At 38.9% G+C, this 15814-nt stretch overlaps 1 protein-coding gene across 1 annotated transcript in view; it reads left to right on the top strand.

Annotated features, from left to right (window-relative positions):
- The window catches only part of LOC108578916, a 125603-nt gene that overhangs the window by 86674 nt on the left and 23115 nt on the right, over positions 1–15814 (top strand). Inside the window, exon 5 of the mRNA XM_017942368.1 lies at positions 2584–2780. Coding sequence (XP_017797857.1) covers positions 2584–2780 — 197 coding nt within the window. The remainder of the gene's footprint in view (positions 1–2583; positions 2781–15814) is intronic.

The raw sequence follows: 15814 nt of genomic DNA, 5'->3' as shown, positions 1-15814 counted from the left end.
GGCGTACAATTGGTCCAGAAAATACAATCGTTTACTTTGTTAATTGTCCCGGCGGCAGCGGTTCGGCGGGTCCGTCTCGATGGTTGGCAAAGGAAAAACTGACCGGAGGTGTAGGCGTACTGGGTTTTTATATTGTTAGGACAGGGAGACAGGAGTAGCGATAGATAAAGATAGAAGTGGAGAAAGTGGTGGAAACGGAACGTCCTCGTACGAACCTGGATGCCACATGTGCGCTTCTTAGGCTACTCGAGGACGAAGGCAAGTCTTAACCCGGGGAGAGACAAAAGAACGGAAACTAAAATCTGAAGGAGTTGGAAAAGAGAACGTTCGCGTAGAAGAATAGAACAAGGTTCGGTAAGGGCTTGTTGGCAGTGACGTATCCGCCACACTATGAAACTTCTAACAATCAAATAAGTATACAAGTTTGGTGAAAACCGCGAAAAACTACTAACCCCAAGCGCGACGTTATACGTGTCCATTCGCGTCTTTTACCAGTAACTCGGTAACCGTATGAGCTATTGAAAAACCAAGCACACCGTTGTATTTGGGATCAAAAAAGGGTAAGATTTCGTTGGACACTTTTAGTTGTAGGAATTATTTTTAACGTCGAAATTTTTAATTCTCGGTATTTGCCCCGACCATCGTAGTTCGAAAATTGGACGCCGTCGTGCAGAATGCATAGCAGAATAGAACGCCGTAGAGAAAACGAGAATCGGCGCAGTAGGTTTGTTGAAAACCGCGAAAAACTACTAACCTCTAGTAGTTTGGCAATACGAATCTCTACGATTCACTCTTCCCTATACGACACCGAAAACAACAACACCCATAACACTCTGCCTTCTCCATATAAGCCGTTCACAGGCCAAAGTGATTAACTCGACTTTTTCAATTTTTTCCAATTTTAGTGTCAAAGCACTCGATTGATGCTTATCTTTTTATATTTGAAATAAATGTCCTTAATAATTATGCTTAACACCATTAAATGACTGTATAACTTCGTCAATTTTCTCTAGTTTTTGTTTTATGGAGTCAATCGATTTGGCAAATGAGCGGCTCGTATATGTATGACACATCAGTATCCGCTACGAAGACTCTCCCTTCCACTCCTTCTCTTTCTCCCACCACACAAGCACGCGGCTATTGGGTTTCTCGTCCTAAAAACATCCGACGTATCGATAGACCTCGCGTGCATTGTTGAGGTCCCTCGCAAAAGGGCCTGGTTCGTGTTTCTAATTTTCTGTTTTATCGCATTCTTCCTGCACACCTTAGGACTACGTAGGCAGAGGCGAAAATTTTATGATATTACAATATTTTAACCCTAACATTCACGGGGGGGGTCCTTGAATCCACAAGTTGGAAAACATTAAATTAGGACTATTTCCTTTGGGTAAAAAATTTTGAAAAACTTATTTATTGTCGTGTGCACATTTAATGATCAATAAATAGAAACATATAGTTGCTTTCAATTGTTAGAATTTATAAGGGAAGTGTACATGTGGTAAACTACACTTCCATAAAAATTTTATATGAGAAACAAATTAGAAAATTAAATTGGAACAACGTTTTTCTTTGCAAGTTGAAGCGTTTGAAGGGTTTAGAGTGGTTAAGGGGGTTTTCTAGTGTGACGGTTTCAAAAAATCGAATTTTATTTTTTTGCATATATCGAAGGTACAACTCTTTAAGAATGTACTCCTGAAGTTTTATAGTTGTATTCAATAAAATAACGAAGTTATAGCTCGTTTAGTGTGACACATCAAAGGCCGGCGATAGGGAGAATGTAAATTGCACTGAAAACTTTAAACGCGTTTTTCTCGGAACCATGTTTTATGAAATGTTTGCCACGATCTGGCAAAAACTATTGAACCAATCGAACTCAAATTTTGTACATGTCTTCGGAACATGTGTGGCTATGGTCGGTAGTAGAATTATGCCAAAATATACATTTTTCTGATTTTTGGAGCCTCTGAAAGACGAAAAAAAGTCGAAAAAATCGATACTTCGTATTCAAAGTGCCGCCATTTTTTTAATTTTCAATATTTTTCTTTTATTCTACTACCGACCATAGCGACATGCATACTAAATAAGAATCAATTGGATCTTTTTATTTTTGATAAGCAAAAAGTCGATACTTCGTATTCAAAGTGCCGCCATTTTTTAAATTTTCAATATTTTTCTTTTATTCTACTACCGACCATAGCGACATGCATACTAAATAAGAATCAATTGGATTTTTTTATTTCTGATAAGCAGAACAGCTCAAATCATGGCAACCATGGACCTACTTTTTTTTTCTTGCTCCTGTTTGACGTGTTCCACAGCAGCTGTATTTAATTATTTTTCAACAAAAAAAAATTTGTAATGATTCTTCAAGGACACGTAAATACATAGGAATAAAGCTCATGTTAATAACTGTTACCGTACTTCTGTAATAAATTAGCAAAGAAGGCCTAAAAAAACGGCCGTCACACTAGAAGACCCCCTTAAGTTGAAACGATTGAAATTTAGAATACTATTAATTAAAATGAAATATCCTTTTATTATGGCGTGTATAACCTAAGGTAACGTAAAATAATATGGTCATAGGTATTCCGGGACCAAGTACAGTTATCGTCAGGGCCGAAGAAGCATTGATAGTCATTTTGGTTCTGCTCCTTTGGGCTGCAGCAATCGCATTATTCTTCAATCGATGGGGGAAGATCAGAATGTTGGAACCATATCAACCGAAATTTCAGCAACAGCATAGACAAAGTTGTACGACACTTGAGCCAAACCAGCTTCAGGTAAGAAACACTCTGTTTACTATTTGCAAACTCTTCTTTCTAATCATTTGAAACACAGTAGGACCCCGTATAAAGCGATCAAAAAGAAAAAAGAACACACAAATTCTGAATTTGGAATTTTTGAATTTTTAGGTTAATTAAATTTGACCCAAAAAGCGATGTCGGTGGAACTTAATTTGTATTATACTTCCCGCGTTATAGGGGGTTCTATTTTTTACCAGAGCTTAGATTTATGTCAATTATACACATGCTGAAAATTTCATCGAAATAATAGATGGAGAAACAAGTGACAGGCGTCGAAAGATGTAAGAATCTTTAGATTTATTACAGTTATAGGCCGAAAGTCGTGAGAAACTACGATTTTCGATGAAATTTTCAGCATGTGTATAATTGACATAAATCTACGAAACGTGTGTTTTAAATTTTCATTACAGAATCAGATAGAAAAGTTGTAAAAAGTGACTTTAACTATTTTCTTGGCGATTCCCAGATATTGCAAGTTTCTCAAAATTTCTTATACGCGTTACCTAGCAAACTAATCCTTCTAACTTCTCAAAAAAACTCAAGTCACTTGGTACAATTTTAAAAAAGTTACACTGTTCCAAAGAGTGTCCAAATATTAATTCGAGTAACTATAATATACAGGGTGTCCCGTAACTCTTCGAAGATCCGGAAATGGGGGGTTGCTGGGGTGACTCTGAACAACTTTTTCCTTTTCCAAAATGTAGTTTGACGCTTCGTTTTCGAATTATTAACGAAAAACACTGGCCAATCACAGCGCCTGTAGTGCCCGCGCTCAGGGACGGGCGAACAGAGATTCACCCGCGCGCTATCGTGAATGACGCGTACGCGTGACTTCTCGGTTACCGATCGCTGTCAAAAAAATGTGACTTTGCACCGCTATTTTTATAAGGCTTAGAGAAATGATTTTTTACCGTCATTCCGACGTTTGTATAAATTTTTGAAAAAACTGCAATTAGTCGGAATCGCGAAGAAAATAGCGAAGGTCGTTTTTACAACTTTTATATCTGAGCTCGTAATGAAAATTTTAAAAATACGTTTTGTAGATCTATGTCAATGATACCCACGCTGAAAATTTCATCCCACGTCCCTGAGCGCGGGCTCTACGGGCGCTGTGATTGGCCAGTGTTTTTCGTTAATAATTCGAAAACGAAGCTTCAAACTACATTTTGGAAAAGGAAAAAGTTGTTCAGAGTCACCCCAGTAACCCCCCATTTCCGGATCTTCCAAGAGTTACGGGACACCCTGTATGTGCATGTTGATGATACACAATTCCATCCTGGAATTCTCCTTCCATCCTGAGAATGCTTCTGAAGCTGCTGCTAACATAGAATCTGATCTTATAGAGATTCACAATTGGTCCAATCCTTCTGAATCCTGTCTCCTGTTAGCTGGTACTTCCCTCTCTCTCTTCAATCACTCCTTTCCTTCTAAATCAGAATTAAAAACCTCGAACGTGCTCATATTCGTGTAAGGTTACTGTACTCGCGGTGATCTTGCGATCTTCCGAGTTTTGCTGAATTTGCACGCTTGTGCCGACTAATTACAATTCGAAGGACCACTCCCGTGTATCGGGAGGCTAACTAATTTGCTCGTGTTTGGTTTCCGGAAGATTTCAACGTTGCTTGTTGCTAGCCGAATGGATTCTGATTTCGAGGAAAAGCTCGAAGATACCTCGGCCAGGATACATTTGGCGGGGGTGAGACATGCGGATTGGTTATTACAATTTCGACTTCGACAAGGGAGGTGGTTGACTATACGCGATTGGCAAACTATTAAACAAAGAACGAACTAAAGGACGCCCCCAAGTCAACGGTCACTCTCAGGTGTCGTCCGCACTCTTGAGTGACGCGCGCGGAAAGTCGCGTGTCTCGAAGCAATAAACGCAGCAGGTAATAAGTCTGGGCAGCGCTTCGTCGCTAACAAAAGCATACCAAAGTGGAGACCAAAAACCCGAGAAGTTAAAATATAACAAACAGATGTGGACGAGCGCCACGAGAAGAAAAGCATCGAACTTCTAAATAAACGTTAAAGTGCTCGATAGCCTCCCAAATTTACAACTGCTGCGAAGGACCGAATAATTTCCAGACCCGTGCCTGGAAAACGCCGTAAATCTAATAGGACGACTAAACAGTTACTTTACCTTCTGCGTGATATCTTATCCGGTTACCAAAAACTCCGTATCTCTCAATTACTCGTCCAATCTTGATATCATCTGATGCACGATGAGATGCAGACACGTCTATGCATCTGATCTTACTTTGTAGTAAGATGTTTGTCGTCTCGTCCAGGATCCAATGCATGCAAAATTCCTGTCAACGCTTGTTCTTCTTATTTCGTAAGTTCGACCGTATCACTCTTGCACGATTCTAAATAGTAACCCATGTCACGTACACACGGATCCCACACCTCTGTTATCTAGTTCACAAAATTCTTTAATCCGACGCTCTATCCTACTTCCTACTTTGCAGAAAGTTTGAACTGTATGTACAAACTCACATCACGACACTAGGCCTCGATCTTACTTGAGCCACTCAGAAGCTAAAGTGACTAACTCTGTCGAATTCAATTTACTATATTTTTTTTTTTATTTACGAAGAATTAAGCACCAAGCATGTGCTTTGATACTGAAATTGGAAGAGTTTCAAAATGTGGAGTTTGTCATTTTGGCTTCTGAGTGGCTCATTTATCAATTCCATTGCATCGCTGTACCATGGTTTGCTTCTCCTTCGAATATACAGTTACTCTTGAAAATATTTGGACACTAACGAAACAACTGTTAAATACAGTGTAGGCAAAAATATTCGAGATATTTAACTCTTTGCGGTGTTAGATTACGATGTTTAGTAATTGAAATAAAAAAATAATAATTTTATTTTACTAAATTTTGTACACGAAATCTTATAAGTTCTAAAGCACTTAGTTTCTATACGTATAGAGCCGTTCGGTCTTCACCGAACAAGCCTCTTTTGTCTTCCTTCCCGTTTAGCCCGCGATATCCGATTCACCGATATGCTGGCGGCCGGAGATCTGTGTAAGTTTGCGATAAGACTGCATGTGTTTTAATAATACTCATTAAAATTTTTTTTTTTTGGTAACAAGTAATATTTAGGTACTTTCTTTTATGATCTCCAAATTATTTAAAATTTATCAATAGAAGAATATAATTTTTTAAATTGTATATCGTCAGTCAACAGTGACTGACGCGTCCGAACGGAAAGTGTAGTGTCAGTCACCGGTGACTGACATGGCGCTTAACGTGTTAAGGTCCGTAGGTCTTATCTTGGGGTAGTGGGAGTACGGAAAGGTCCAACGGTCTTGGGGCTTGATGAGTATGACTCGGGGTTGATAAATAACAGTAAGGCGTATGAGTAATTGTGTAAAAAGATAATTGTTAGGGGTTACTAGGCGGTGGATATGAAATGTGTCTATCTTACATATTTGTTAAGGTTAGAGCGGTATCTAACAGCGGTCGTATTTTCCGTAGGCATCTTAGTCGTACTGGTCGGAATTATTTTTTGGTACCGTCCACTCGGTTAATTATTTCCTAAAAAACGTATAAATTCAAATGAGTTTGTTTAAGCTGTGTGTATATTATTTTTCCCCCTCCGTTTCTGCAGGCAATATGGTCCAGAGAGTGTTTAGCGTTAAAATACTAAAAATATTACGAATATGAATAATATGAACATTATTCTACGAATAATGCCCATGATTCATTTTTGCTAAATGTAATATTTGTGTAACACAGTAATTGGACATAATTTCAATCAATTTGTATTACAATGTCATGCACAAAAATGCATTGAACTAACAACGCGTAATCCTAAAGTATAGTAAATGACGTTTCATAACGAAAAAGTATCAACCTTGTTGGAACTTTCGTTCTGTGCACAGTAGTTCAAGTAGTCTTCCTCTTTTGTATATAATAATTAACATTAAATTTATTCTAATAATAATAGAAAAGAAAAACTGACAAATGTGTGGTAACTAAATTATGCAACAGTGTAATTGAATTAAATAAAAAATTCCCTTCGGTTTTCTATGCACGTGGAACCTTCTAACCGAACTCTTTTCACTCGCCTAATCACACATACCAACTTACAGAAATTATATTCTCCAACAAACTCTTATAATCAACCGAAATACGTCATTAAAAACACAAGCTTACAAAGTGTGTTCCAATAAATGTGATAGAACTTTGAATAATCACAGCCGCCATGTTTGTCCTTGAATTGTCAGAGTCATCTGACACTTGTATTCAACAGTGCTTGACAAGTTATCGTGGATGATACTCGTGCCACACTTCAGCTGAAACTATCGTTTTACCGAGATCGAAGTTCAATGATAGGATTATTTCGAGAAATGCAACTGTCAACTCGCGACTCGACTCCATTAGACATTTTCTTGCGGGGCCACGTTAAGTCTCTCGTTTATTCGTTGTCGATCTCAAAGCAAATATCATTCGTGTTATTAATGAGATACAACCTGATTTATGTGCCAGAGTTATCGAAAATTGGGTTTGTCGTATTCGCCCCACCAAACGCAATCGTGATGGTCATTTAAATGATATTGTATTTCGCGTTTAATGCCATCGAATGTACTTGGAGATAAAACAACGAGCACCAGCACCGTTTTATCGCAATTCAAAATTTTATCGCTATTATTGGACAACCCTTTATAATGACCGAATACCTTTGGGAGTAACCGTAGGTATGTATATATTACTTCCGCTCGCTACTTCAATCTAGTCCCACTTGAAATCTGCTCTCTTCCTTGTTTCTCCTCGTTGAAATATGCACTGAAATCCTTCCTCCTTAATCTGTCTAACAATTACTCTTAAACCCCGATTCTAGTAGTAAACCTCTAACTTCGAATTCTTGTTCTCACCATTAATCATTTTCACATTTCACCTCTGCTATTTAAATGGTTTATATTGGGAATAGATTATATTTTGAATTTTTCTACTGCGAGTTTCTGTGCTTAACGTAGGCCCAGGCCGGGCCATAAAAGCCATGGGTCCGCTGACCGTGGTTCCGATCCAAGTATATAACAAATGCTTCTCCGCATTTTAAGCAGTCGTGCTGTTAGGATAAACACGAATTTCCACCACCCCTTATACTATGCGAGGAAGGCCATCTTCAGGCCGCGCGTCAGTTTTTCAAAAGTTGTCACTTCAGTTTATTGATTTTGGTTTTGAGTTGATCTTTGAAATAAAAAGAGTTATTTTTGTGAATGGAATACTGAAATTTTTGAAGTCCCTGTTAAGCTGCGGCATAACAGTGCGACAACCCCGAACTGAGTACCTGTTTTTCACTAGGGTTTTCGCCTCCGTTGTTTTGTATTACATTTATATCAATAAACGTTTTTTTTCTCTGCAGTCGATTGAGTCAATCTTTATTAGCAAATTAAAGATCCTCAATAGTTTAATTATAAATAAGCTAGGTATAATGGCAGCTCTAGCTAACAATTGTATTATTATTATTACGTACGTTTTTGTTTTAACTGTTTTCAATTTAACGAGCAATAGCCAATAAGAGCTCTGCAATTTGGTTAAAATTTGTTTTTTATCTATGGTTACTAACGTATTCAGAAGAGTGCGAGTAAAATTTCTAAATTTCACACACGCATAGTGTGTATAACAGGTTAATAGGAATAATTAGAAAATATGTTTGTTGCCATCTTTACATTTGTATTTGCAATTTAAATCAGAATTTGCAAATTTATATCAACATTCAAATTTAAATCACAATTTAGAGTAGAATATTTAGAAACAGTTTTTAAAGCAATTTTTAAAACGAAGTCGGTAGTTTTGACTACAGGTGAATGCCGCAGAGTTCTGCCATTAAAATGGGAGTGAAAATAAAAAAATATTACTTAAAAAATACCTTTATCTGCTTCGTATTGCGATGAAAGTTCTAGCGTAAGTCCCGTACTCCCAGGATAAAGGCTCCATTTAGGGTAAATCCCAAAAGGCACCTCCCACTTCCTCCACTCCGTGGTCAGATCCATCTAGAACATTCGAAATCGCGATCACGTTGGGTCACCGGCTGCCGGTATAGTTTGTCGAAGCGATATAACAAGGTTGTTAACGCAGCTTCCCGCGCTTCTTGTTGGTTGGAAGGTCGGGTTGGCGTTGGTAATTATTGCACGTGTATGTGCCAACTACTTATTGTCGCGATGGTGATCGCGCTTTATTTGTGATGTCGATTATTGCGGACTGGACCGCACTGGTGGATCAAGATGTCGAATATTGCGTGTTAGAGCGCTCAAAGTGGTGTCGATTGTTTCTAAGTATATTAGAATCTGCCCGAATGTCGTGAACTGGCTGTATATATCTCTATTCGCCAAAATGGGGAGTTTACCTTGTTGGTGAATCATGGGCCTTTCACCTCCTAGAGCCGCCCTCTTAGGCCCTCGTGCACTCCCCCGTGGTCCGCAGAGTGGGGGTGTAGGCGGAGAGGGAGAGGCGGTCCCAAACGGGGGTATCAGCCCCGCGTGGCGATTTTGCCGAGACGTCGACTTTACGGGTTTATGGCATGTTTACCGTTACTGAGCGTGCAGAGGAAAGTACTGGCTTACCATGTGGCCCGCAGAAGTGGAGAATTTCCGCGGCCATCAGGTTATAAGCCGGATTTGCCCTCTGGCTTGAATAGGCTATTGTTATCAAAAAACTTGTAGAAAAACTTCTCAAAAGTAACGTCGCTTGGAATCCGTGCCATAAACCCCTGTTGGTTAAACAAAGGTCGTAAATTGAAGCATTAGGCTTAACAATTTTATACAATTCGTTTTACAGTTATTGTGTGGTTAGGCTATCGGTAGAATTCACCACTCACGCGTCGCTTTTTAGTGGTTGCTTGAAGTCAAAAACCATACCGCGAGCATAGTACCAAAATGAACTTCGAAGAGGAAACACTGTTGTTTTTATTATTACGTCGAAGGGACATAGTACGGTATGACCCAACCGTTGTAATGAAACGAAATTTTGTGGAGCTGGGGGAGGGTGAGAGTCAATATCAAATTTTAACTTCGAGTATTTATTAGTTTCTGAGGTATTATTAAAAAACTTCCGGTACGGTACATTGAATTCTGCCTATCACAGACGTATTTAGACGGAATTAACACAACCGTCTTAGCTGTTCAGTCATCGTCGTCGACATCGTTGAATAGCCGATGACACAGTACTAAACTATCAGCCTCAGTATCTACAGGGTGTCCAATCGGTTACTGTAACTTCAAAAAATCCAAAATTCTCTTTTTCTTTAAAGTTACAGCGTTGGGGTTGATCATTTAGAAAAATAGCCCCAACCTTAACCCAAACCCAAACCCAACCCAACCCTTAAAAAAAGGGTATTGGCGTTTGGGGTTTTTATTAATACCTCGGAAACTAATAAATGCCCAAAGCTAAAATTTTATATTCGTCCCTTCCCCTCCAAACTCCTCAAAATTTCGTTTCTTTATAACTGTTGGGTCATTCTATACTACAGAAACTGAATTTTTTAGGTTCATCCTATAATAGAAAGTAAAAACGAGAGCCAGTTTAATTTACCTTATTATTCGTTGAGAATGTATGATGACAAACTTTTTATTTATTTTATAATGATCAAAAATAAATTTCTTTTTTTATGAATTTCTTCTATAAACAATTCTGCGTCAAAAGAAACTTCGTTTCTACTTTATTCTAATTACTTCGACAGTTAGTTGTCAGGCATAAAATCGATCGGGCATTAAAGTAAACATGTTTCAGTTACCGGGACAAATGCTAAACCTCAGACTTCCTTAGGAATAAAGAACAAGAAAATCTGCATCTGCTCTGATAGCAGAGCAGCTATAGAAGCCCTTGCAAAGACCAGCACGGAATCGTCCGCTTGCATAAGCACTAACACAACTTAGCGAGCTAAATAGAATCACTTTAGTATGAACTCCAGGTCATCAAGGAGTGTAAGGAAACGAGGTGACCGACGGTCTGGCACAACTGGGCACCTTTGAGAGCCCCGGAAACCAGACAGTCGGCGTCCCTTTCGTCATAGAGAAAAAATACATCAAGCAGGACCTGGAACGGCAACACCCGACCTCCTGGATGAAGGAAAAAGGCTGCCGCCAGGCGAAACTCCTGATGTAGCAACCACTAGCCAGAAGAACCAGAGATCTCCTGGCTATGAATAAAACAAGGATGAGAACCTGCATAGGATTCCTTACAGGTCATGCGACCCTTCAGGCCCATCTATACGACCTCGAACTCGCCGAGCAAGCAAACTGCCGGCTTTGTGGAGAAGAAAGGGAAGACAGCATACATTTTTTATGCCACTGTCCTGCCCTAGTTCTAAAAAGATACAAAGCCTGGGGCAAAATGTTCCTATGCCCCAGCGACATAGACAAGGTAAAGGTGGGCAGCCTTCATAGCCTGGCGAGCAGCGCTGGGCTAGGCCTTCTCTACCAGACCTAACCACCTAGCGGGATGTCACAAAGGTGCTATAAGATCTAGGTTACTTTAGGGACTTCTCGCTTCGTACTACTACTACCGGGACAAACGAATACACCCAAATATGATCCGCGAAGGACTTGAAACTATGGTCAGGAGCGTACTGTTATACGCTCAAGTATGTTCTTTCTTAGCCTTAGTCTAAATCTTATCTGTATCCACAACTAAATAGTCACCAACTATCACCATTACTCACGCTGGACTCTTCACCTTCTAACTCTCCTACAGAGTGATAACCCAAAGTTCATCTTCCTCAAACCCTTAAATAGCTCTATTTTTCCATCCTCGAGTCATTCTCTGTATTGTCATCCGCAGTTTGAATAAAGTTTGTTTTCTACACAACGTCGATCTTTAATTACTCGGATTTAAGTGTTACCCCCAATACCTGCCCTCAGTTTCGAGAAATTGAGGCAAAACCGAGCATCACAGTACTGTTATGAGGCACATTATTTGCCTAATTGTACGATGCCTCATGCGAATCCTGGTTGGAACGCGTCACCGAAGACGCATCATGGATCATCAGTGATGCATCCCTATGACACGTCACACGTCACCCTTACAGAAATCTAATAAAAGGACCCTCGAAAGGGCCCCGACAAGCCATTCTATAATTCGATTCAGGAGAGAAAAGTTAAGCATTTCGTTACGCGACGCGCAGCTGAAGATCCGAGAAACTTCGTGTCGTCTAGCTATTAAGTGTGTAATCGAAAAATAAACATATCTAAGTTAGTGATCGTGAAAAGTACAAGTCCGAGGAATAATTCATTTCACCGCATTATAACAATACCAAGAAATCTTTCATTTAGTGTCAATATATCTACACAATAGTGTTCATTCCTCTACTCGGGGAAGATGTTTCCAAGGCTTTTGGTACAGTCCTGGGTGCCGCAACATCAATCCCTGCCGATTCTTAAAAGTTTAATTTACAACCTCGATATATCGTAGCCCGGACTATACTATCATGCGTTTCCATATTAATTCATGACCTCCCCCGAGCAACCACGGTTTGGTGGTTATGATGCGGTTCTAAAGTGGTCCGTCTGAGTTAAGCATTAAGCGGCGACATCGATTGATGTAGCTGCGTCCAGGACCATCTGTCATTCGTGAATTGATATGCAAAATTTCAGCTTGCAATATTCCATTTAAGGTATGCAGCACTAAGTCTCCGTCGCCTCTTGCTCAATAGTAATTCTATTACAACTAAACTAAAGTAACTATTGGGTTGGGGAAAAAGTCCTTTTACAAATCGACGGCAGATTGAGGTTTAGTCAAATTTCAACATTCCGTTGGTTTTCACATATTAAGTTATGTGTCGTTTTAAAACTGATTTATAGTGGATTTGAGCGCTATTGCTGCAATTTAAAGATGAGTGAACATCAAGGACATTTTCGACACATTTTGCTCTTTTATTTTAAACAGGGAAAAAACGCTGCACAGGCAACTAATAAAATTTGTCGTGTTTATAGAGAAAATGCGGTATCGAGACAAACAGCAGCAAATTGGTTTCGTCGACTTTTTTTTTTTTTTATAGATTCTAATCTTTATTGCTGTGTAAGTAACGGGTTAGGTTGTATGCGTTGTCTGTATTCTTTATTCGGAGATTTCTATTATAATCAGCGTCTCGGTGTCGTTTTAACCGACTGTCCCTTTCCGCCGCGACCTACCGCTTTTATATTGCCTCGCCTGACTTTTCGTGGGGGGCACATCCTTGACCCCGCGAGTTCATTATCGCCGGAGCGACGAGGATGATTCCTCGCGGACGGTTGGTGATGTTTACTTGTCGTAATCGGCAGTCGACCCAACACAGCTAGGTCGATGCCCTGTGCGAAAAACTGTCTAGCCCGAGTTCGTCGGCCGTAGACGTTTACAAAAACGAAGTTGCGCGGTACGTAAACACCAACCGCTGCGTTCGGCGTTTGCTGGCCTTTTTTTTTTTGTCGCGACACACTTCTTACCTGATAGAACTAATTTGCAGTTTAATTCTGTGTGCCGCCACAATTGCGAACAATTAATACGATTGAAGCAGTCAATTCAGGAAAAGCGACCAGAATTGATCAACAGAAAGGGCATCGTCTTTCATCAGGACAACGCCAGGCCGCACACGTTTTTAACAACTCGGCAAAAATTAAGAGAGCTTTGCTGGAAAATCCTGACCTTGCACCGTCGGACTACCACCTATTTCGGTCTCTGCAGAACTCCCTTTTGAAAAGAAGCCTGCGAAAATCACCTGTCTCGGTTTTTCGCCCAGAAACCTCCCAAGTTCTACACAGATGGAATAATGGTTTTACCCGAAAAATGGCAAAAGGTCATTGATCAAAATGGCACGTATTTAGTTTGATAAAAGATTTGTAAACAATTTCAAAAATGTGTTTCAACTATACCTTAATTTGTAAAAAGACTTTCTCCCTAACCTATTATTATAACTTAGGGCGCAAACAAATCTTTCAAATAAACTGTATAACGGAGAGACCAATTCTGGAATTGACATGAAACGGCCTTGAACGAATCTCTCGAGCTCCTCATCTCCCTCGAATTACGTATATTTTGTCACCTGACTGATTTTACGACTTCGCTTTACGACTTACGGGAACCAAACCGAAACGTCGCTCCTGTAAAGGAGTTGACGCTACATGCAAATTAAGAAAATGATTCATAAATATGGAGATATCAAAACTGCAAAATCTTGATAGCAATAAAATAATTTTATTCGCGTTAAGAAAATCTAAAAGTGAAAGGTGGAACGAAATTGTAAAATACAATTTAATTTACTTTATTCTTATTACCATGAACTATTTTTTACTTTTTATATTATCAAGTCTTGAAAGTTCACTTGAAGAATGCACAATAATTGAGAAATGTGTCGTTTTGGCAATATCATGTAAAAATGTGCGTTTTTCACATTGCTGTGCGGATATACTTTAGTTTCTGTCCTCTATCTCCGATAGAGTGGGTGGAAAAAGAAAAGGAGGAAATAACTTTAAGCGAAAACATGGTGGAAACGGAAATCGTTCGATCTTGCGAGACAAAAGCCGAGACCTTCTGGTTCAATCAGCAACCAGCTGAGAAATTATAGAGGGGGTCAGTTTCTTGTGACCTCTACTATCTCCAATCAGGGGTTTGTGACAGGCTAGGAACCTTTTCCAATATTCCAGTTACTTCTGCAATTGGTCGAACTAGGAATTCGGATAGCACCTATTATGCACCTGTTTTCAATTATTATTCCAATTATTATTTCAACAACGGATTCGTATATGAAATTATAAACTGTAATAATTCAGCCAAAACCAAATTTTATTAATTAACCCCTTGACCTATGATTTCTTTTCTGACAATGCATCTAAGCGTCAGTAATTTACTGTTTTACCGTTATCAGGTAACAAAAGCTAAACTGTTATAGATCAATTACGTTTACTAATCCTCAGTCTCACGAATTAAAACGAAAGTTAGGGTTACAATGAATTTTTCACACTAATATAACTATTTCTCTCATACTTTGACCAGAATTTCTGCCACGAGTCTGACACGTTGTTGTAGGTTAGGGGGTTAAAACGCGCTCCGGCAGATTTGACACCTTTTTACCAACGTTTGTTTAAATTTAAATGATCGATATTGAAACAATAACGATAAAATAATAATAATATAACAGCGTATTGATGATTTTTTAAGGTTTTCGAGTTTTCTTAGAATACCCAATAATTCCAAACTTTCTATGAACAAGTAGATTACCAATTTTAAGGCATTGGAACATTTTTAATGAAACTTTTAACAGAGGAGACACCTTATCTACAATTTCGAAGCTGTCTATACGAACGCCCTTAACGCTCACATTTTGTTAAACGCGAGGTTTAAGTGCGGAGAAAAGTAGCAAGACGCAGTTGTACGGTGATAACACAAACACAAACATTTATTGCAAAAAAGTTTCCATTACACAAAATATAAAACGTGCAACGCACGACTCTCTCCAGGAACAATTGAATAGTCAACCGAGGCGTTCCACGAGACGTCGCAGACCATCTGGGCGCCCGAGCGTCGGTAACGTAGAGAACTTCCTCTAGACTAACACATTTTTTCCAACTCGATGTGCCAAAAATAATCAGTTCAATTTTTTTTTTTTGAATTATTTCTTAGGCGTATAGAAATAAATTTTTCATTGCTTATTATGCTGCAACTTACGTTTTTGCCATAACAAAGAGAATAACGTAATATGGAAAATGAAAGAAAATGATTGGACAAAATTGTACTTATTGTAGGACTGGTTGTGCCTGTGTGAGACACGGGCATGAACATTAAGGGGTTAAAAGCTACATAAATTGGAAACATGTTATCACGATAATTAAATCATTCAGAAATTGTCATGAATTAAACGTGTAATATCATTTACATGGTAACTGAAATTTAACGGTGTAATTTATGGGAAGGTACTGTATACTTGAAAATCTATGACAGTAATACGTTCATAAATATGGAAACAAAAAGTGATATGTTACTGATTGCAAATTTGTGTTAATTTATATATTACTCCTGTGACTTATCG

Source organism: Habropoda laboriosa, unplaced genomic scaffold (assembly GCF_001263275.1).
Source record: "Habropoda laboriosa isolate 0110345459 unplaced genomic scaffold, ASM126327v1 scaffold24, whole genome shotgun sequence".
Classification (NCBI taxonomy): domain Eukaryota; kingdom Metazoa; phylum Arthropoda; class Insecta; order Hymenoptera; family Apidae; genus Habropoda; species Habropoda laboriosa.
The sequence above is the reverse complement of the archived record's forward strand: the minus strand, read 5'-3'. Positions and strand labels throughout refer to the sequence as shown.